Genomic DNA, 21,464 nt, shown 5'->3' on the forward strand with positions numbered 1-21,464 from the left:
GTCGTGGAAGTTGATAGCCTAAATAAGTTTAAGGCTCAGCTGGACAGGTATTTCGAACAATCAGAGTGGTGAAGTGGAAGTGGTTATTTTTTATTTATTTTTGTTTTATTTTATTTTATTTTTTGCCTGGTGCTGCATAAGCTTGCTTTCTTGCATCAAATGCCTCTACTAATGCTAATGCTAATATATCTGTATTATGGATTACCCTGACATCTAATCTCTCTTGGCATAAGTATATTACAAATATTGCTTCTTCTGCATTTAAGAAAAACTGAGTTTTTTCTTTTGCTCTCTGCTTTACTTTTATTTCAAACAGCTGCTCACTCTGTACAAATCACAAATCTGCCCTACAATGGAATATTGTTCCCACAACTGGGGGTGGTAACACCAAAACCTCTCTCAGGCTTATGGATTCCATTCCAAAGGGGGCAGTAAAATTAATGACATCTCTAACAAAGACTCTGCACTCTCATAGTATTCTGTTTCTGCTGCCTTTTTTATAGATACTTCCATGGACATTGTTCTCTTGAATTTGCTTCTATAATTCCTATTTTCACTTCCTAAACAGTCCAAACATGTGCTACAACCAGTCAGAATACTTTTACTGTCCAATTTCGAACTCACAGGACTAATTTTTTTCCTTCTTCATTTATTTGGATTAACTTATGACAGTTGTGGCCGAGAAGAAAAATGCATGGGATGTTTATAAATTATCAGGTGACTCAGAAGCCTATGTTAGATATAAGCTAGTCTCTAATCATGTCACAAAAGAGGTTAACCAAGACGCAACCAGAGGGAACAATACTCTTGATCTGATTATCAGCAATGATTATTCTTGCATTAAGAATTTGCAGCTAAAGGAACCACTAGTGGTTCCTTTGCAGATAAAGGAACCACTAGTTACCAGTGATCACAATGTACTGATGTGGAATTAACTTAAAGATGTCACTACCATTAAGGGTAAAGGGAACAGTTTTTTCTCTCATAAAGGTGACTACAGTGGTCTCATACAGTTTTTAAAGTCTATACAGTGGGATGAACTGATGATTTCAAAAAACAGCAAATTCCAAATGGGAAGCTTTCAAGGAATTAATCATGTCTTTTCATGCCACCTAAGAAATAATGTTCAAGATTTAGACCTAAATGGATGTCAGATGAACTAATGAGGTTTGTTGTAGAGAAGAAAAATGCATGGAATGCATATAAATTATCAGGCAACACAGAAGTTTATGGTAGATATAATCTAGTCCGTAATCAAGTCACAAAGGAAGTTAAGCAAGTGAAGTCAGATCAAGAGAAATCTTTAGCAAAGGATGCAAAGAAAAATAACCAAGAATTCTTCACGTATGTAAACTCTAGAAGGAAGGAGATGAATCAAGTTGGTCCACTTCATATATTGATGGTTCAACTGTTGATGATCCTGCTCAGATAGCTGACAAGCTGAATGAGTATTTTGCATCTACATTCACACATGAGTAATTCTGGAAGGAAGGGAAGGACAGAAGTTTACTAAACTCTAACAGGGAGCTGAATGATTTTGTAATAACAGACAGGAAAGTGGAGGAGAAATTGTTGAAGTTAAAAGAAAAAAAAAGGTACATGGGGTGATGGAATCTATCCAGTTGTATTGAAGGAGGCAGTGAGGGAAGTAAGCAAACACTTAGCCATAATTATGAGAGCATACTTAGATTCAGGGGAGATCCCCATGAACTGGAGATGTGCAATGTATCCCCAATTCACAAAGGGGATTAAAGGGAATAATCTGTACAAATAATTATGGACTTGTTAGTTTAACTTTGATTTCGAGGAAAATAATAGAGTCACTTGTTATAGGAGACTACATGATCATCTAGACAAGACTGCAATTATAGTTCAGACACAGCATGGGTTTATTAAGGAGAGATCTTGTCTGACCAATTTGATTGGATACTATGATGTGATCACAAAGGAACTGGATGCAAAAAATAATTTTGTTATCATATACTTGGATTTCGGGAAAGCTTTTGATAGTGTTGCGCATGGAAGACTGCTATATAAATTGGAGTGGTATGCCATTAAGAGCAAATTGCTACAATGGATAAAGGGATGGTTGAGTGGGAGACAGCAGAGAGTGTAATAAATGGACACTGCTCTTTGTGTACTAATGTTATTAGTGGAGTCCCCCCAGGGTTTGGTGCTGGGCCCATTGTTGTTTTGTGTATTTATCAATGAAATTGATGAAAGTATATCAGGCATAATGTCCAGATTTTGCAGATGATACAAAGGTTTGCAGGGTTGTTAATGGCAGTAAAGACAGTATGCTACTGCAGCAGTGTCTAGAAAAGTTAGGCAGATGGGCTGAAAAGTGACAACTTAAGTTTAACATTGACAAATGCACAGTACTGCATATGGGTAGCAGTAACCCTAGAGAAATGTACCATCTGTATGGTAATACATTCAGGGAAGTGGAGAATGAAAAAGACCTGGGGGTAATTGTGCAGTCAGATATGAAGTTCACTGAGCAGTGCGGATTGGCTGCCAGAGCAGGTCATGGAGCAGGTCGATGATATATAGGAATTTGGTTAGCAGAGACAAAGAGATGATTATCCCCTTGTATCAGGCAATGGTCAGGCCACACTTTCAGTTCTGCATACAGGTCTGGAGGCCTCATTTTAGGAAGAATGTAGAGGTGTTAGAATAAGTAAGAGTAGGAGACCGGCAGAATTACTTAACAAGTACAGGTCACTGTTGAACAAAAGCCGAGAATTAGGGTTGAATTTGAAAGTGTCTGCAATTCTGCCCAGACACGATAGGAGGGAGTATATGATGAGAGCCTTGTCGATCAATTCGGCCCTGGAAAGATTGTGCAAGGCTCAAGGGGTAGAATTTTTTTCAGCCTGGACTGTACTTATTAACAGGAGAGATTGCTTCTACAGGGATGGGATACACTTAAATAGAAAGGGTGCAAGAATATTTGCTGATGCTATCGAGGCAGTGTTAGGTGGGTCGGAAAACTGCTAGCTTGGGGGGAGACAAAGACCAATAGATTGACAGTAGCCACTGGCAGAGGTGAAAGAGATTCTTGCACTGCTTCTATTAGAATGAGCAGAAGCCTGAAAAACAAAATGCATGGTATTTCAGAGACTGCTGGGAGCCATTGCGGTACAAGTAAACACATGGGTTGTGTTAGGGTAGCTAAGAATAGAAACAGGTGCAGGTATACTTGCGTGTACACCAATGCTAGGAGTTTAGTAAATAAATTTGATGAATTTGAGGTATTGCTCAAAACATCGAAGGCAGATATTGTTGGGATATCAGAGACGTGGTGTCACACAGATATAAGGGATGCAGAACTGCAATTTGGGGAGTACAACGTCTATAGAAAGGATAGACAGGATAGGAAGGGAGGAGGGGTTATGCTATTAGTTAAGAAACACATAAAAACCAAGGAAGTGAAGCCAGTCGACTTCGCTGGACAGTGCAGTGTGGAGTCAGTTTGGTGTGACAAACATTGGGAGATCAAAATTGAGAGTAGGAGTGTGCTATAGGCCTAATGACTCTGATGAGTATAATAAGGAACTGTACAGGGAAATAGAGTGGGCCAGTAAATCAGAGTGTATTATAATGGGAGATTTTAATTTCCCAGATATTGACTGGAATCTGGGGGCTGGTTACTCACACACTAGCAGGACTTTTGTGGATTTATTGGATGATTGTTTTCTACATCAGCATGTTCGGGAGGCAACTAGAGGGAGTAATACTCTTGATTTGATTATCAGCAGTGATTCTTCATGCATTAAGAATCTGCAGATAAATGAACCACTAGGTGGCAGTGATCACAGTGTGCTGAAGTGGGATTTACTCAAAGAGGTAACTACCATTAGGGGTAAAGGGAAGGGTTATTGCTTCCGTAAAGGCGACTACGATGGACTGAGACAGTATTTAAATTCTATACAGTGGGACCAACTGATGATGTTACCAACAGCAAATTCAAAATGGGAAGCATTCAAAGAACTTATCTTGGAAGCTACTAGGCTTTACATACCAACTAAGAAATATTGTTCAAGGTTTAGGCCAAAATGGATGTCAGATGAACTAATGAGGCATATGGCAGAGAAGAAAAATGCATGGGATACATACAAATTAACACATGACACAGAAGCCTATGATAGATACAAGTTGATATGCAACCAAGTTACAAAGGAGGTTAGGCAGGCGAAGGCAGATTACGAGAAATCTTTGGCAAGGGATGCAAAGAAAAACAGCAAAGAGTTCTTTACTTATGTAAACTCTAGAAGGAAGGAGATGAATCAGATTGGTCCACTTGATATTGATGGGTCAAGTGTTGATGATCCTGCTCAGGTAGCTAACAAACTAAATGAATATTTTGCATCGACAATCACACATTAGGAGTTATTCAGCGAGGGGAATGCCAGAGGTGTATTCAACTCTAGCAGTAAGCTACAGAATCTTGAAATAACTGGGAGTAAAGTGGAGGAGAAACTGTTGAAGATAAACACAAGAAAGGCACCCGGGGTGGATGGGATCTATCCAGTTATATTAAAGGAGGCAGCAAAGGAAGTAAGCAAACTCTTAGCCATAATTATGAGAGCTTCCTTGGACTCAGGGGAGGTACCCATAGACTGGAAATGTGCAAATGTGACCCCAATTCACAAAGGAGGATCAAAGGCTGACACAAGTAATTATAGACCTGTGAGCTTAACTTCTGTTCCAGGAAAATTAATGGAGGCACTGGTTAAAGAAGCACTGCAGGATCATTTAGACAAGACTTCAGTTATAGCTCAGACACAGCATGGTTTTGTTAAGGGGAAGTATTGCCTGACCAACTTGATTGGATACTATGATGCAGTCACAAAAGAACTGGATGCAGGGAATAACTTTGATATTATATACTTGGATCTTAGAAAGGCTTTTGATACTGTTGCACATGGAAGACTGCTACACAAATTGGAGCAGTGTGACATTGGAGGCAAATTGCTGCTATGGATAAAGGGGTGGTTGAGGGGGAGAAGACAGAGAGTGGTAATCAATGGACACTGCTCATCGTGGACTGATGTTATTAGTGGAGTCCCTCAGGGCTCAGTGTTGGGTCCATTATTGTTTTCTGTATTTATAAATGATATTGATGATGGTATATCGGGCTTAATGTCCAAGTTTGCAGACGATACAAAGGTTGGCAGGGTTGTCAAGGACACTACTGACACTATGCTGCTGCAACAGGATCTGGAAAGGTTGAGCAGATGGGCTGAGAGGTGGCAAATGAAGTTTAACATTGACAAATGTAAAGTACTACACATGGGAAACAGCAACCCCAGAGCAACGTATCAACTCTGTGGTACTACACTGACAGTGGTAGAGAATGAAAGGGACTTGGGGGTGGTTGTGCAGGCAGATATGAAGTTCTGTAAGCAGTGCAGACGGGCTGCAAGAGTAGCTCATGGAGTATTGTCAATGATATACAGGAATTTTTCCAGCAGGGATAAGGAGGTGATTATTCCATTGTATAAGGCGATGGTCAGGCCACACCTAGAGTACTGTATACAGGTCTGGAGGCCTCATTTCAAGAAGGATGTAGAGCTGCTGGAACGAGTACAGAGAAGGGCAACAAGATTAGTGAATGGAACAAAGGTGTGCTCTTATGAAGAAAGGCTTAAGTTTTGCAAATTACAGTGTCTGGAGGCTAGGCACCAGCGAGGTGATCTGATAGAGGTGTATAAAGCCTTGAATGGTTTAAGCATGCTCAATGCATATGGGATTCTTCCTCTAGCTCAGAAAAATCACCTGAGAGGGCATAAATTTAAATTGAGGAAAGACAGATGTAGGATAGACGTGCGGAAATTTGCCTTTAGCCAGCGGGTAGTTGGTTGGTGGAACAGACTTCCATCCCTTGTGGTGGAGGTTGATAGCCTAAATAAGTTTAAGGCTCAGCTGGACAGGTATTTTGAACGAATAGAGGGGTGAAGTGGAAGTGGGTTTTTTTTTTTTTTTTTTTTTGGGCTGATGCTGCATAAGCTTGCTTTCTTGCATCAAATGCCTCTACTAATGCTAATGCTAATGCTAAGTACAAAGTAGGGCAAGATTGGTGAGAGGAACAAACGGGTGCTCTTACCAAGAAAGGCTTAAGTTCTGCAAGTTGCAGCATCTAGAGACTAGGCACCTGCGAGGTGATCTGATTGAGGACTTGAATGGTTTGAGTGGGCTCAATGCTGATGGGATTCTTCCGCTTGCTCAGATTATACACCTAAGGGGGCATAAGTTGAAATTTACGAAAGTGATTTCATAAATTCATAAAAACTGTTTTTTGATAGTCACGTGGTCCAGCTGCATTTAAGGATCTTTTAATTTGTTCCTTATGTATTTTTTTTTTTTTGAATATGTCAGTTTGATCTGAGATCTTGACTGTTTTCTAAGTGTTTTTCCCTCATATTGTCAAGTTCTTTATATATTTTTTCATATACTGACATTTTCATTTTGTGTTTGAATTACTATTATCTTGATCTGGCATATTGGGGATCTGCGATTGCAGTTTCACCCTGCACATTCACTTCATTCAATTTAAGGAAAAATTTACTTTAATTTCCAATATTATTTGTTATTTTCACTGTTGTGTTGAATTTTTGTTACTAATGATACTTTTTACATTGCTCTAGGCCAGCGGTTCCCAACCTTTTTCGACTTGCGAACCCCTTCAACATAATATTTTTTTATTGTGAACCCCTTTCAATGTAAAATTTATTTTAGCAATCCACTAAGCCTATATTCTCTGAAATCATATAATATTTCTGAATTTTTATTACAAATTATTTCCGGTACTACGTTTTTATAAGCGACATAGCATAATAATAATTTTTATTATTAAGTATCATTTATACTTTGTAAAGCCGTTATTAATCAGTCCAAACTAAATTTCGAACAGGCTAAGAGTAGAAAACTTGCTTCTTGTCCAATGGTAGCCTACCATTCTGGTCTCTTGCCAAAACTATTGGCTGCAATTTTTGCCCATCTCTGTTCCCACTTCTGTCAAAACCAGATGGTTCTGTTGCCACATCAGCCAAAGATAAAGCTGACCTGCTAGCATCCTATTTTTCTTCCAACTCGTGTATTGATGGCCTTGGTAAATCACATCAAACCATTCCTAGTACACTCCATTCAGTGCCTCTTGTGGTCTTCTGTCAAAAGAATGTCAGAAGGATTTTGATAGTCCTGATGGAATTTCTCCACTTGCTCTCAAAACCAGAGCTCCTGTACTTAACTTACTTCTGTTCTTTGCCCCTTTTTTCACTTCCTTATTCCAGTGGTGTTTTTCCTTCTGCTTGGAAATTTGCTTATATCCAGCCAGTTCCTAAAAATTGTGACAAATCCTTCTCATCCAATTATCGTTCCACTGCAATTACTTCTACTTTTTCTAAAGTAATGGAGAAATCAATTAACCGCCAACTCTTAAACTATCTAGAAACATTCCATCTGATCAACAATCGTCAGTATCGATTCCTTCAGCGTTGATCCATTGGTGATATTCTGGCTTATGTTACCCATTTATGGACAAATTCAATGTAAAAGTTGGGTGAAACACAAGTAGTTGCTCTTGAAACCTCCAAGGCTTTCGTTTGTGTTTGGCATAAAAGTCTTCTAAATAAGCTTCCATCCTATGGTTTTCCAGCTGTTTTTTTTAATTGAGTATCCAGTTTTATCTCTGACCATTCACTGGTTAATGGTAGATGGCTCTCTGTCTTCTAACTTCTCCACTAATGCTGGTGTCCCCCAAGGTTCAGTTCTTTCCCCCCACTCTTTTCCTCTTGTATATTAATGACCTTCCATTGACCAGAAATCCTATCCGTAGTTTTTCTTATGATAGCATATTGTATTCCACTTTCCAGTTTAACATCTTCTACTTCTCGAATATCAACTACCATTTCCTTAAATGCTGATCTCCGGGTAATTCTCCAGTGGAGCAAAGATAACTTAATTTCAATCCTTCTAAAATTCAGTCCTGTCTTATATCTCGCACAAAGAATTCTTCTGCTCCTATGTTTATCTTTGATGACGTTCCAATTTATAGGCAAGACCTTGGGGATTACCCTGACTACTCTCTCTCTCTTGGCATAAAACACATTATAAATATTGCTTCCTCTGCATCTACGTTTCTTCCAAACAGTTGTTGACTCTGTAGAAATCGCAAATCCGCCCTACCATAGAATATTGTTCCCACATCCCAAAAAACCTCCCTCAGGCTTCTAGATTCCATTCTGAAGAGGACACTTAGGTTATTTTATGTCTCATCTCTAACAAAAAAAACAATTTGTGATATTAGGGTCACTCATAAATGGTTACATCTACCCATATATTTATTGTCTGAAACCGACTAACTCAGTCACGTAGTGAAAAAAGCCCATTAAAATTCCTCGCATCATTAACCGGATTTGAACCTGGGCTTTTTCCACCTGGAGTGGGTGGAAAAAGTAGATGACAATACCACTGTGCTACTGCGCAACAGTCTTAACTCTAACAGAATCTCTCCACACACTGTCTCATAGACCTTTATAGATAATCCCATGGGCATTGTTCTTCTGAATTGACTTCTGCAATTGTCACTCTCGCTCTCTCTTTCAAAGCAATCCAAACACGTACTGCAACCAGTGAACATCCTTTTACTGTTCAACTTCAAACTCACGGAACCAACTTTTCTCTTTCCTCATTTATTCATTCAACTTAACTTTTCAACTTCAACCTTCCTTCATACATATTTCCTGAAAATTACAGTCAACAGAAGTTCAAGTCTAATGTCAACAAATTCTTTCAATGGCTATCAATTTCCTCAATGAGGGATGGAAGTCTGTTCCACCAACCAACTACCCTCTGGCTAAAGGCAAATTTCCGCTCATCTATCCTACATCTGTCTTTCCTCAATTTGAATTTATGCCCTCTCAGGTGATTATTCTGAGCAAGAGGAAGAATCCCATTGGCATTGAGCATGCTCAAACCATTCAAGGCTTTACATACCTCTATCAGATCACCTCGCCAGTGCCCAGTCTCCAGACACTGTAATTTGCAAAACCTAAGCCTTTCTTTGTAAGAGCAACCCATTGTTCCATTCACTAATCTTGTCCTTCTCTGTACTCGTTCCAGCATCTCTACATCCTTCTTGAAATGAGGCCTCCAGACCTATATACAGTATTCAAGGTGTGGCCTGACCATTGCATTATACAAGGGAATAATCACATCCTTATCCCAGCTAGAAAAATTCCTGTATATCATTGACAAGACACCATGAGCTACTCTTGCAGCCCATCTACACTGCTCAGAGAACTTAATATTTGCCTGCACAATTACCCCCAGGTCCTTTTCATTCTCTACTGCTGTCAGTGTAGTACCACAGAGTTGATACATTGCTCTGGAGTTACTGTTTCCCATATGTAGTACTTTGCATTTGTCAATGTTAAACTTCATTTGCCACCTCTCAGCCCATCTGCTCAACCTTTCCAGATCCTGTTGCAGCAGCATAGCGTCAGTAGTGTCCTTAACAACCCTGCCAACCTTTGTATCGTCTGCAAACTTGGACAATAAACTTGATATACCATCATCAATATCATTTATAAATACTGAAAACAATAATGGACGACCCAACACAGAACCCTGAGCGACTCCACTAATAACATTAGTTCACAATGTGCAGTGTCCATTGATTACCACTCTCTGTCTTCTCCCCCTTTACCATCCCTTTATCCATAGCAGCAATCTGGCTCCAATGCCACACTGCTCCAATTTGTGCAGCAGTCTTCCATGTGCAACAGTATCAAAAGCCTTTCTAAGATCCAAATATATAATATCAAAGCTATTCCCTGCATCCAGTTCTTTTGTGAGGCACCTCCATAGCCAGGTGGGAAGGAGCAGCAGTGCGTAGCACACGCTTGTTGATTAGACCGAGGTTCGAGCCTGTCACCACCATATACGGAGGATGCGGCAAGGTCAGAGAATGACCACTGTATATCCTGGAGCAATATGGCCTTAGTTGCTAATGCTCCTAAAAAAAAAAAAAAAAAACAGTTCTTTTGTGACTGCATCATAGTATCCAATCTAATTGTCAGGCAAGACTTTTCACTTAACAAAACCATGCTCTATCCGAGCTATAATTGAAGTCTTGTCTAGATGATCCTGCAGTGCTTCTTTAACCAGTGCCTCCATTAATTTTCCTGGAACAGAAGTTAAACTCACAGGTCTATAATTACTTGCATCAGCCTTTGATCCTCCTTTGTGAATTGGGGTCACATTTATGGGTATCTCCCCTGAGTCCAAAGAAGCTCTCATAATTATGGCTGAGGGTTTGCTTACTTCCTTTGCTGCCTCCTTTAATATAACTGGATAGATCCCATTCACCCCGGGTGCCTTTTTTATGTTTATCCTCAACAATTTCTCCTCCACTTTCCTTCCTCAGTTATTACTAAATGATCTAGCTCACTGCCAGAGTTTACTTCACCTCTGGCATTCCCCTTCCTGAATAACTCCTCGTGTGAATGTAGATGCAAATACTCATTTAGTTTGTTAGCAACCTGAGCAGAATCCTCAACTGTTGAACCATCAATATCCAGGGACTAATCTGATTCATCCCTTTCCTTCTAGAGTTTATATAGGTAAAGAACTCTTTTCTGTTTTTCTTTGCATCCTTTGCCAAGGATTTCTCATAATCTGCCTTTGCTTGCCTAATCTCCTGTGTGACTTGGTTACAGAACAGCTCATATCTATCATAGGCTTCCACTCATGTCACTCATCAATTTATATGTATCCCATGCATTTTTTTTCTGTTCCATATGTTCATTAGTTCATCTGACATCCATTTAGGCCTAAACCTTGAATACTATTTCTTAGTTGGTATATAAAGCCTAGTACCTTCCAAGATAAGTTCTTTGAATGCTTCCCATTTTGAGTTTGCTGTTGGTAACATCATCAGTTGGTCCCACTGTATAGAATTTAAATACTGTCTGAGACCATTGTAGTCGCCTTTACGAAAACAAAAACCCTTCCCTTTACCTCTGATGGTACTTACCTCTTTGAGTAAATCCCACTTAAGCACATTGTGATCACTGCCACCTAGTGGTTCCTTTATATGCTGATTCTTAATGCATGAAGAATCACTACTGATAATCAGATCAAGAGTATTACTCCCTCTAGTTGCTTCCCGAACATGCTGATGTAGAAAACAATCATCCAATAAATCCACAAAAGCCTTGCTAGTGTGTGAGTGACCAACCCACAAATTCCAGTCAGTATCTGGGAAATTAAAATCCCCCATTATAAGACTCTCTGATTTACTGGCCAACTCTATTTCCCTGTACAGTTTCTTATTATATTCATCAGAGTCATTAGGCCTATGGCACACTCCTACTCTCAATTTTGATCTCCCAATGCTTATGTCACACCAAACTGAGTCGACACTGCACTGTCCAGCGATGTCGACTGGCTTCACTTCCTTGGATTTTGTGTGTTTCTTAACTAATCGCATAATCCCTCATCCCTTCCTATCCTGTCTATCCTTTCCGTACACATTGTACTTCCCAAATTCCAGTTCTGCATTCCTTATATCTGTGTGACACCACATCTCTGATATCCCGACAATATCTGCCTTTGATGTTTTGAGAAAGACCTCAAATTTATTTACCAAACTCCTAGCATTGGTGTACACGCAAGTATACATGCACCTTTTTTATTCTTAGCTTCCCTAACACAACCCTCGTGTTTACTTGTACTGAAATTACTCCCAACAGTCTCAGAAATATCCTGCATCTTGTTTTCCAGGCTGCTGCTCATTCCAATAGAAGCAGTGCAAGAATCACTTTCACCTCTGCCAGTGGCTACTGTTAATCTATTAGTCCTTGTATCCCCCGCAACTAGCAGTTTTCCGACCCACCTAACACTGCCTCGATAGAATCAGCAAAAAGAGATATACTGTAAGATATAGCATCAGCAAAAAAAGATATACTGTAAGATAGTAAATTAATTATAAGGAATTGTGGGAGATGTGGTTTCTTCCTCTGGCAATTTTTACTTTTTATTTAATTTTATTTTGCTTTATTGTTTATTATTAGTTATATTTTGCAGTTTATAATAATATACTTATGTAAATCTAAGCAGACGCCATTATACAATTTTTAGTGCAAACCTCCTGGAACACTTTCGCAAACCCCTGGGGGTTCACGAAAGTGTTCCAGGGCCCTGGGATAGTGCCCATGTTGCTCATGCTTGTATTTGTCCCTTCCATAATCTGCATTTAGGTAGTATTGATTACTACTGATGACTTGCACTGCAAAAATGTCGATGTTGTTGAACTCTACTTCTGAGATTGTCCAGATCAACAACAAGGTCAAGAGGTATAGAATACTGTGCAAACTATTATTCACAGAAAATACTTGTACATGGTATGTAAAAGTTAAAAATTAGATTATAAAGATTAGACTGTGTATCAATGAGAAACATTAGTACAGTGTTTATCCGTGTACTTCTTATGATGATTACCACAAGAATACTGTTTATCAGTGTACTTCTTGTATTGAGCAAACCAAAATCAGTGACTGCTCTCTGTTACCCCTAACTTGTCTTAAAAACTTAGGTTTTTCATTTTAATTTATTGTGGTAGGACCCCCACCCACAAAGAAAAAATAGCTGCTGACTGTCTGGATTTATGCCAGAGGATTTTTCTTTTTTTTTTTACTCGATTTGATCCTTTTGTCTCACTATCTGAATATAGTTGGTGATAGTATTTCCTTGTCTTCTTTTTCAGAAAAACCCAGGTTTTCTCTGCCTTTTTCTTTTTCCAGAAAAAAAGAAAATTGGAATATATTTTTTTAAATTTTTGCTGATTTATGCGTATTTCTGTTAATACTTTGGCTGTCAGGTAGGTATAATGTAGTGGTCTATGTTATAAAATAAAAGAGTGTGAGAATAATGTTGTACTGTGTTATGTACAGTAATTTCTTAGTATTTGTGTGGTGTGAATACCAAAGAATTACAATGTACAGTTTGAGAAAACATATATCTGCAAGATTTTTCATGTATTTGTAAAATCTGAAAAAGGTAACACATTTGCTTTGCATACTATATGTAAATGTGAATTTTTGATTTCAAATGTGGGTAATGTGATGGCATCCAATTTGTAAACAAATAAGCATTAGAAATTATGCAGTGCACAGACAGAAATGCAAAAATAGATGTTGCAATTCTTGATGATAGTGATGTCATACCTGCTGAATGTTTATTTGCATGTTCTGTCATAGAATTGCTTGATTGAATCACTTTTTGAGAGCTGCTTAAGTGGAATATTCTTTATTTCTTAAAAATTATTGATTATTGATTGAATTATACTTTAACTGCAGACTCAGTTAATCTTAGAGTTCCTTATAGGCTTCATACTTTCATAGGGGCACGTTATACCTTCATGGGGCCCAAGGCAAAATGAAATTTGGGGGCCCCATCTAAAGAAAAAACTAATAAAGAACATTTTCAATTTCATTTTATTGTGACAACAAAACAAACAAATTATATGACAAAAGAAAAATATCTAACCCAGAAGATAATTCACTTCAATTATACACTTAATCAAATAAGTATTTTTACCCTACTTTATTTGGACTTTTTGGGCTGAGAAATTGTATGTCAGTTTGTTATAATCCATCATGTCTGTAGTATCATTCTCAGTACAAAGTATTGCCAAATTGCTTAATTTTTCTTGTGCAAGTGAATTTCTAATTTAATTCTCAACTCTTTTAAGTACAGAGAACGATTGTTCTGCTGATGCGTTCGAAACAGGAATTGACAAAAATGTTGTTAAAATTATGTCCACATTAGGAAAAGTTGATACTAATCCTCCTTGAATTGCTTCGTACATTAAATTAAATTTAAAATGTACGAAGGAGAATTTCAATTTTCATTTTTTGCAATATGTATAAAATGCATTAATTCTTCTTTAAAAGCATTAGTGTCAGTGTCATCTGAGTAAGTATTTATTAAATTGATAATATAGTTGTCATATAATATAATAATCCAGCACATCCAGTAGAGACTAACTAGATTTTTTGTAACTAAGATTAAATCGTAGCTTTCAGGATAAACGAACTCCTTCTTCAGCAAATGAATAAACGCATACAGAATACAGACATTAGAGATGTGAGTCAGTCTTCATTGTTCACCAACAATGAACACCAACCTAGTGAATAATGTTTGCACAATCTGACAACAATGTGTGCATCTGAGCATGAACAACTCATTTAGTATTTATTTTATTCCATCTGTAACGTCTGTATTTTGTTAGTATTCTCTGTGTTTATTCATTTACTGAAGAAGGGGTTTGTTTATCCTGAAAGCTACAAATTAATTTTAGTTATTAAAAATCTAGTTATTGTCTCTACTGGATGTGCTGTATTATTATTATTATTATCCAAAACCATGGAATCCAATACTACAGGCCCATTTTCATTTATAGTTGTCATATTCTTTTGTTTGGTTGGATTTTATTGGTGCATTAGCAATTCTTTTGGTGATATTTCCCTTAAGCATAAAGGTGCCAACAGCACTGCTTACATACAAGACAGTCTTTATTTTTTCAATTAACTCAACTATTTAAGGAAGAACTAAGTATAAAATTCATTCAAAATTGGTAAAACCATTTTTGGAAAAAAATGTAATTTTCAAATTAATATTCAAGTAAAGTTCATTGACCTTGGCAGGCAGAAAATTCATTTTCCGATATAAATCACTTAAAAATATTAGTAAAAAACGGCAATCAGTTTTTGAAACTGATTTTGTGGCCCCCCCCCCTCTGATCGGGGCCTTAATCAGATGTCTTTTTTACCTATAGGATAATGCACCACTGGAAGGCTCAGGTTAAGAATCCCCCCTCCCCATATTCAAGAGTCTGTTGGGGGGGGGGGAAAGGTTTTTGATTTTCAGTAACTTTTTTTTTATATCAATAGTTGTAAAAAGCTGTCTTGCTTATGTAGTCTTAAGTTAGCTCAAAAAAAAAAGTCTATTTTCTCAATGCAAGAAATTATTTTCTACATGTTACAATCTGACATGTTTTCTGTGTAACCTAGTCATAAATTGCTTTATGTAATTTATGTAGGGATATGTTCATCTTACTAGTTAAAGGTTCCTTGAAGTAAATGAGTATACAATCATATTACATGATTGTATACACATTTATTTTAAGGAACTTTACTTTAAGTTTATTACTGCTACTTTGGTCTAATTTTGCAAAATAATCATGTTCAAGAGACAGTTGGAGTGAGAGGAAACACAAATGTTCACTTGTTAAGTTGTTACGTTCATCTTTTAAAAAATATATTCTTTCAGTTTTTTATAGGTACAAGCACATGTGAAATATATCGCATCAGTTTGACTGAATTTGTTTGTGAACTCCTCTACACTTGCCATGGTGCTGCAGTTAATGATGTTGTATTTCCTTTGTAAGTTTAGATATTCTTTATTCAATTATAATTTGAAAAAAAAAAAAAAAAAAAAAAACTGATACATTTTTCCAAGATTCATTTTATTGTATTCAGTTTGTTATTTGAGAGTAGATGAATGCATACTTTGCTCCACATAATATAATTCTGTAATAGTTTATAAGGGGAAAAATAAGTATTTATACTCTGAAATATTGGGAGACAACCAGAATGACAAGTTCAAGACCACCGAAAGGCTCAGGTTAAGAATGGTCCCCCCCCAATATTCAAGAACCGGGGGGGGTTGACTTTCAGTAACTTTTTTTTTGCTCTGGGAGACATCAGGGGCCTATGGATTGTTTAGGAGCTTCTCAACCTGTGTTCTGGTTTTCCAAATGGTTTTGAAGAACTATTCTCCAGGTATCAGTTGTTGGCAAAATTTTTTGATGCTTCAGATCTGAATGGTTATGGCAGGTGTGGGTTAAAAATCTACAGATTTTGTGCTGGGCATGTGACGTTATAAAATCTAAGACCCCTTTGTTTGTAGCTTTCTTATAAATTGAAGTTTTAATGCTGGTATTTGTTTTTGTGCTCTAGGTATCAAGAGATAGGAGATTTCCTGTTTTCTTCAGTTTCTAATTTTAAACTTATAATAATAACAGTGTTTATTATTTTTTGAATTCTGGCATTCTGTTAGAATATTAGTTAATTCTGAAAATATCATTTACATAGCTTACCCACAAAGAAGGTTTAAGAGGTTGATTCTATATCAAGGAATCCTTCAAATGCAATAAAGATATCAGCTAGAATGGAATGGAAGAAGTGAACCTTCCTGGTCTCAGTTTTGACTTCTGTGTGTAAGTTTTTCCTTCAGTGTGAAAAAAGAAGATTCTTCAATGCAAAGTTCAAACAAGTCAAGAATATGTTTCTCAAGAAGAGAAGTGAGAAACCTAATAGACTATTGGCTTTCTCAGAACAGCTCTAGTCTCTCAGAACAACTTCAGTAATACAGATTATTGAATGTGTTCTGAGAGAGATTCTTGATCTCAGTGAATGGAATATATGATTGTTTTCTACAGCAGCATGTTCGAGAGGCAACCAGAAGGAGGAATACTCGTATTAATCTGATTACCAGCAGTGATTATTCATGCATTAAAAATTTGCAGATAAAGGAACCATTAGGTGGCAGTGATCACGGCATACTGATGTGGGATTCACTTTAAGATGTGAATACCATCAGGAGTAACTATAGTGGTCTCAGACAGTTTTTAAATTCTATATAGTGGGACCAACTGATGTTACCAACAGCAAATTCTAAATGGGAAGCATTCAAGGAATTAATTTTGGGAGATACTAGGCTTTTCATACTAACTAAGAAGTACTGTTCAAGTCCTAAATGGATGTCAGAGAAACTAATGAGACATGACAGAGAAGAAAAATGCATGGGATGCATGTAAATTATCAGGTGACACAGGAGACTAGGGTAGATATAAGCTAGTCTCTAATTAAGTCATGAAGAAGTTAGGCAAGCTAAGGCAGATTACAAGAAATCTTTTGCAAAGGATGTTAAACCATCGATATCAATGGTTCGACTGTTGTTGATCCTGCTGAGATAGCTGACAAAGTAAATGAGAATTTTGCTTATACATTCACACGTGTGGAATTCTGTAGGGAAGTGGAGGACAGAAGCTTATTAAACTCTAACAGGGAGCTAATGATTTTGTAATAACTGAGACAGAGTGTAGGAGAAATTGTTGAAGTTAAACATAAGAAATTCACCTGGGGTGGAGGGATCTATCCAGTTATATTAAAAAGGAGGTGGCAAAGGAAGTAAGCAAACCCTTAGCCATAATTGTGAGACCATCCTTGGACTCAGAGGTCCCCACAGACTTGAGATGTGCAAATGTGTCTCCAATTCACAAAGGGTGACATGAGTAGTTACAGACCTGTTAGTTTAACTTCTGTTCCAGAGAAAATAATGGAGACGGTGGTTAAAAAAGCATTGGAGGATCATCTAGAGAAAACTGCAGTAATAATTCAGACACAGCATGGGTTTGTTAAGGGGAATACTTGTCTGACCAATTTTATTGGATATTATGATGTGGCCACAAAGGAACTGGATGCAAAAAATTATATGATATCATATACTTGGGTTCAGGGAAGCTTTTGATACTGTTGCCAAGGAAGACTATTGTACCTTGGAATTTTGATATCATGGAAGACTACTGTACCCATGCTGTGTCTGAATTATTACTGCAGTTTTCTCTAGATGATCCTCCAATGCTTTTTTAACCACCGTCTCCATTATTTTCTCTAGAGCAGAAGTTCAACTAACAGGTCTTAACTAACAACGTGGGGGGGGCACCATCTTGCATGAACTCTATGGTTTCCAAGCATTGCCTTCCTTGCAGAGTGTGAATAATGTAATCTTTTAGAAGAGCACACTACCCGTGCATTAGTTACCATGCATCTTACGGGGACAAGAGGTGTAAACTCTTCAAAAAAAAAAATGGTCCAATTATAAACTCTTTTTTTTGTGAATCTACACCTTAGCAGCAATTTGCTCCAGTGCCACACTGCAGAAATTGGAGCAATGTGGCATTGGAGGCAAATTGCTGCTATGCAGATATAGGGATAGTTGGGTGGGAGAAGACAGAGTAATAATTAATTAACAACCCCAGGGGCTCACATCTGCTGAGTATGGGCTTGGCACACCCAGGATCCTCAGCTGGATATCATCATTCTTCTCTTTCTTGGTGATTCCCTTCTACTTCTCTCTCTCTCTTGTGGTAATTCAGAATTTTTTTTTTTTTTTTTTTGGCTGGTGCAGTATAAGCCTAAGGCTTCCTTCCACCATATGGCTAATAATAATAATAATAATAATGGACACTGCTATTTGTAGACTAATGTTATTAGTGGAGTCCACTAGGGTTCGGTTTTTTTTTTTTTTTTATGTGAACCCCAAACACGAGAGGTATTAGAACCTATAGTACCGTGCTTGGGTTGGAGATTGAGAAGACGAAAGAAGATATTTGTTGACATTGGACTTGAACTTCTGTAGATTGTAATTTTCAGGAAATACATATGAAGGAAGGTTGCTCCAGAAAACGTCAGTTGAATGAATAAATGAGGAAGATGAAAAGTTGGTTCTGTGGGTTTGAAGTTGGACAGTAAATGGATGTTGGCTGGTGGCGGCATGTGTTCGGACTGTTTTGAAAGAGAGAGTGGGAATTATAGAAGCTAATTCAGAAGAACAGTGCCCATGGAAGTATCTGTAGAAGAGGCATGCAGCAGAAACAGTGGGTCTATGAGACAGCGAGTGGAGAGACTCTGTTAGAGATGAATCATTAATTAACCTAACTGCCCTCTTCTGAATGGAATCAAGAAGCCTGAGAGAGGTTTTGGGGGCACCACCCCAGATGTGGGAACAATATTCCATGGCAGGGCGGATTTGCGATTTATACAGAGTGAGCAGCTGTTTGGAAGAAAAGTAATGCCGAGAGCGAAAGAGAAAACCAAGTTTTTTAGATGCAGAGGAAGCAATATTTGTAATGTGCTTGTGCCAAGAGAGATTAGAAGTCAGGGTAATCCCCAAAAGAGATATATCCTTTTGCCTAGAAATTGGAGTGTCACTAAAGATAAGCATAGGAGCAGAAGAATCCTTTTTTGCGAGATATAAGACAAGACTGAGTTTTAGAGGGGTTGAAATCAACTAAGTTGTCTTTGCCCCACTGGAGAATTACCTGAAGATCGGCATTTAAGGAATTGGTAGCAGATTTTCGAGAAGTTGAAGCTGATTGAGCAGGACAAGGTTTCTCAAAATGGAAAGTTGAATGCAATGTGCTATCATCGGCAAAACTATGGATAGGATTTCCAGTCAATGGAAGAAGGTCATTGATATACAAGAGGAAAAGAGTGGGGGAAAGAACTGAACCTTGGGGAACACCGGCATTAGTGGAGAAGTTAGAAGACAGAGAGCCATCAACCATCACCCTCAGTGAGCGATCAGAGAGAAAACTGGATAACAAATTACTAAAAACAGTTGGCAAACCATAAGATGGAAGCTTGTTTAGAAGACCTCTATGCCAAACACGATCAAAAGCCTTTGAGATGTCAAGAGCAACTACTTGTGTTTCACCGAGCCTTTCCATTGAATTAGTCCATAAATGGGTAACATAAGCCAAAATATCACCAGTGGATCGACACTGACGGAATCCATACTGGTGATCGTTGATCAGACGGAAGGTTTCTAGGTAGTTTAAGAGTTGGCGGTTAATTGATTTTTCCATTACTTTAGAAAGAGTAGAAGTAATTGCAATGGGACGATAATTGGATGGGAGGGATTTGTCACCCTTTTTAGGAACTGGCTGGATATGAGCAAATTTCCAAGCAGAAGGAAAAACACCTTTGGAATAAGTAAGTGAAAAAAGGTGGCAAAGAATAGGAGTAAGTTCAGGAGCACAGTTTTTGAGAACAAGTGGAGAAATACCATCAGGACCTGGAGCTTTCTTAGCATTGAGATTCATCAAAATCCTTCTGATATCCTTTTGACGGAAGACCACAGGAGGCATTGAATGGAGTGTGTTGGGAATGGTGGGAGGTGTTTTACCAAGATCATTAATACATGAGCTGGAAGAAAAATGGGATGCTAGCAGGTCAGCTTTATCCTTGGCTGAAGTGACAACAGAACCATCTGGTTTGGACAGAGGTGGGAGCAGAGATGGGCAAAAGTTGCCGCCAATAGCTTTGGCAAGAGACCAGAATGCTCGGCTACCATTAGGGCAAGAAGCAAGTTTTCTACTCTTAGCCTGTTCAAACTCTAGTTTGGACTGATTAATAACTGCTTTACAATTATTGCGAGCTTTGGTGTAGGCAGAAAATGAAACTGAAGAATTAGAAACAAGCCAATTACGATATGCAACATTCTTCTCTTGGATAGCCTTAGCACATTTATTGGAAAACCAAGGTTTAGATAATGGACGAGATTTTAAAGTGGCGTGTGGGATAAAGGATTCCATTCCTGCAAGAATAATTTCACTGACATGATCTGAGCAAATGTTGACATCAGAAGTTTTGAAACAGTAATCCGAAGAAAAGAAGTCTCCTAGGTCATCCCATTTTGCATACTTGTAATGCCAAACAACACGAGGTTGGGAATAGCCATGAGATAAAGGTTCCATTGGAGAAGAGACAATCACCAAATTGTGATCTGAAGTGCCTAAAGGAGCTCTCACTTCGACCGTGTACTTACAAGGGTTGTTTGTGAGAAAAAGATCAAGCGTATTGGCTGTATGATTAGGATTGTCCGGTATTCTTGTAGGTAAATGAACAATCTGTGCTAGGTCATTAGTAATTGCAAAAGCCTCAGCATCTCGACCTGCTGGGTCGGTGTGACTAGAAAATGGAAGCCAGCTGGGGTTGTGAACATTAAAATCACCAAGGAAAATTACCTCACTGTTAGGAGAGTTGGACTGGAGAAAGTCAAGTTGTAACGAGAGGAAGTCAAAGAGCTCCAAGTGATTAGTCGAGTTGGGAGAACGGTAGAGACAACAGATGAATTTGACACAATGAGGTAGAGAGATTTTAAGCCAGAGAAGATCAAAGAGAGGAGATTCCAAATTGCCAAGTCTCTGACAGGGAATATCAGAACGGACGTATGCACAAGTACCACCTTTGAGGCGAAAGGAATCATACAGAGAATAATTTGGGCATCTGAGATGAGCAGTAGTTGAATCAACCGATAACTGAGATTCTGTCAGAAAAAGTACATGAGGTTTGGCAGACTGCAAGTGGAAATGGACATCGTTGAGATTAGAATTGAGACCACGTATATTTGTGAAATGAATTAGGAAGTCCTTGGGAGTTTAGATCTTTTCGCAGATATAGCTTGCTCTATTAGTTTGACAATTCATGGTGTATTCAATAGTAAGAAAAAGTGGGTGGGACATGCTGTATGAAGTAATGAAATTTTTCATATGGCGTACATGTGGTAAGAATATACCCAGATCCTTGACATAACGTGGCCTTGACAAT

At 38.1% G+C, this 21,464-nt stretch overlaps 1 protein-coding gene across 3 annotated transcripts in view; it reads left to right on the forward strand.

Annotated features, from left to right (window-relative positions):
• LOC150083209 (cilia- and flagella-associated protein 52) overlaps positions 1-21,464 on the forward strand; it is a 494,791-nt gene that overhangs the window by 298,852 nt on the left and 174,475 nt on the right. For all 3 annotated transcript variants that reach the window (XM_090377911.1, XM_090377913.1, XM_090377912.1), the window contains one exon: positions 15,340-15,452. In XM_090377911.1, coding sequence (XP_090234037.1) covers positions 15,340-15,452 — 113 coding nt within the window. The remainder of the gene's footprint in view (positions 1-15,339; positions 15,453-21,464) is intronic.

This window comes from Mastigoproctus giganteus, chromosome 7, assembly GCF_048544385.1.
Source record: "Mastigoproctus giganteus isolate SK-2022 chromosome 7, ASM4854438v1, whole genome shotgun sequence".
Taxonomy (NCBI): Eukaryota; Metazoa; Arthropoda; class Arachnida; order Uropygi; family Thelyphonidae; genus Mastigoproctus; species Mastigoproctus giganteus.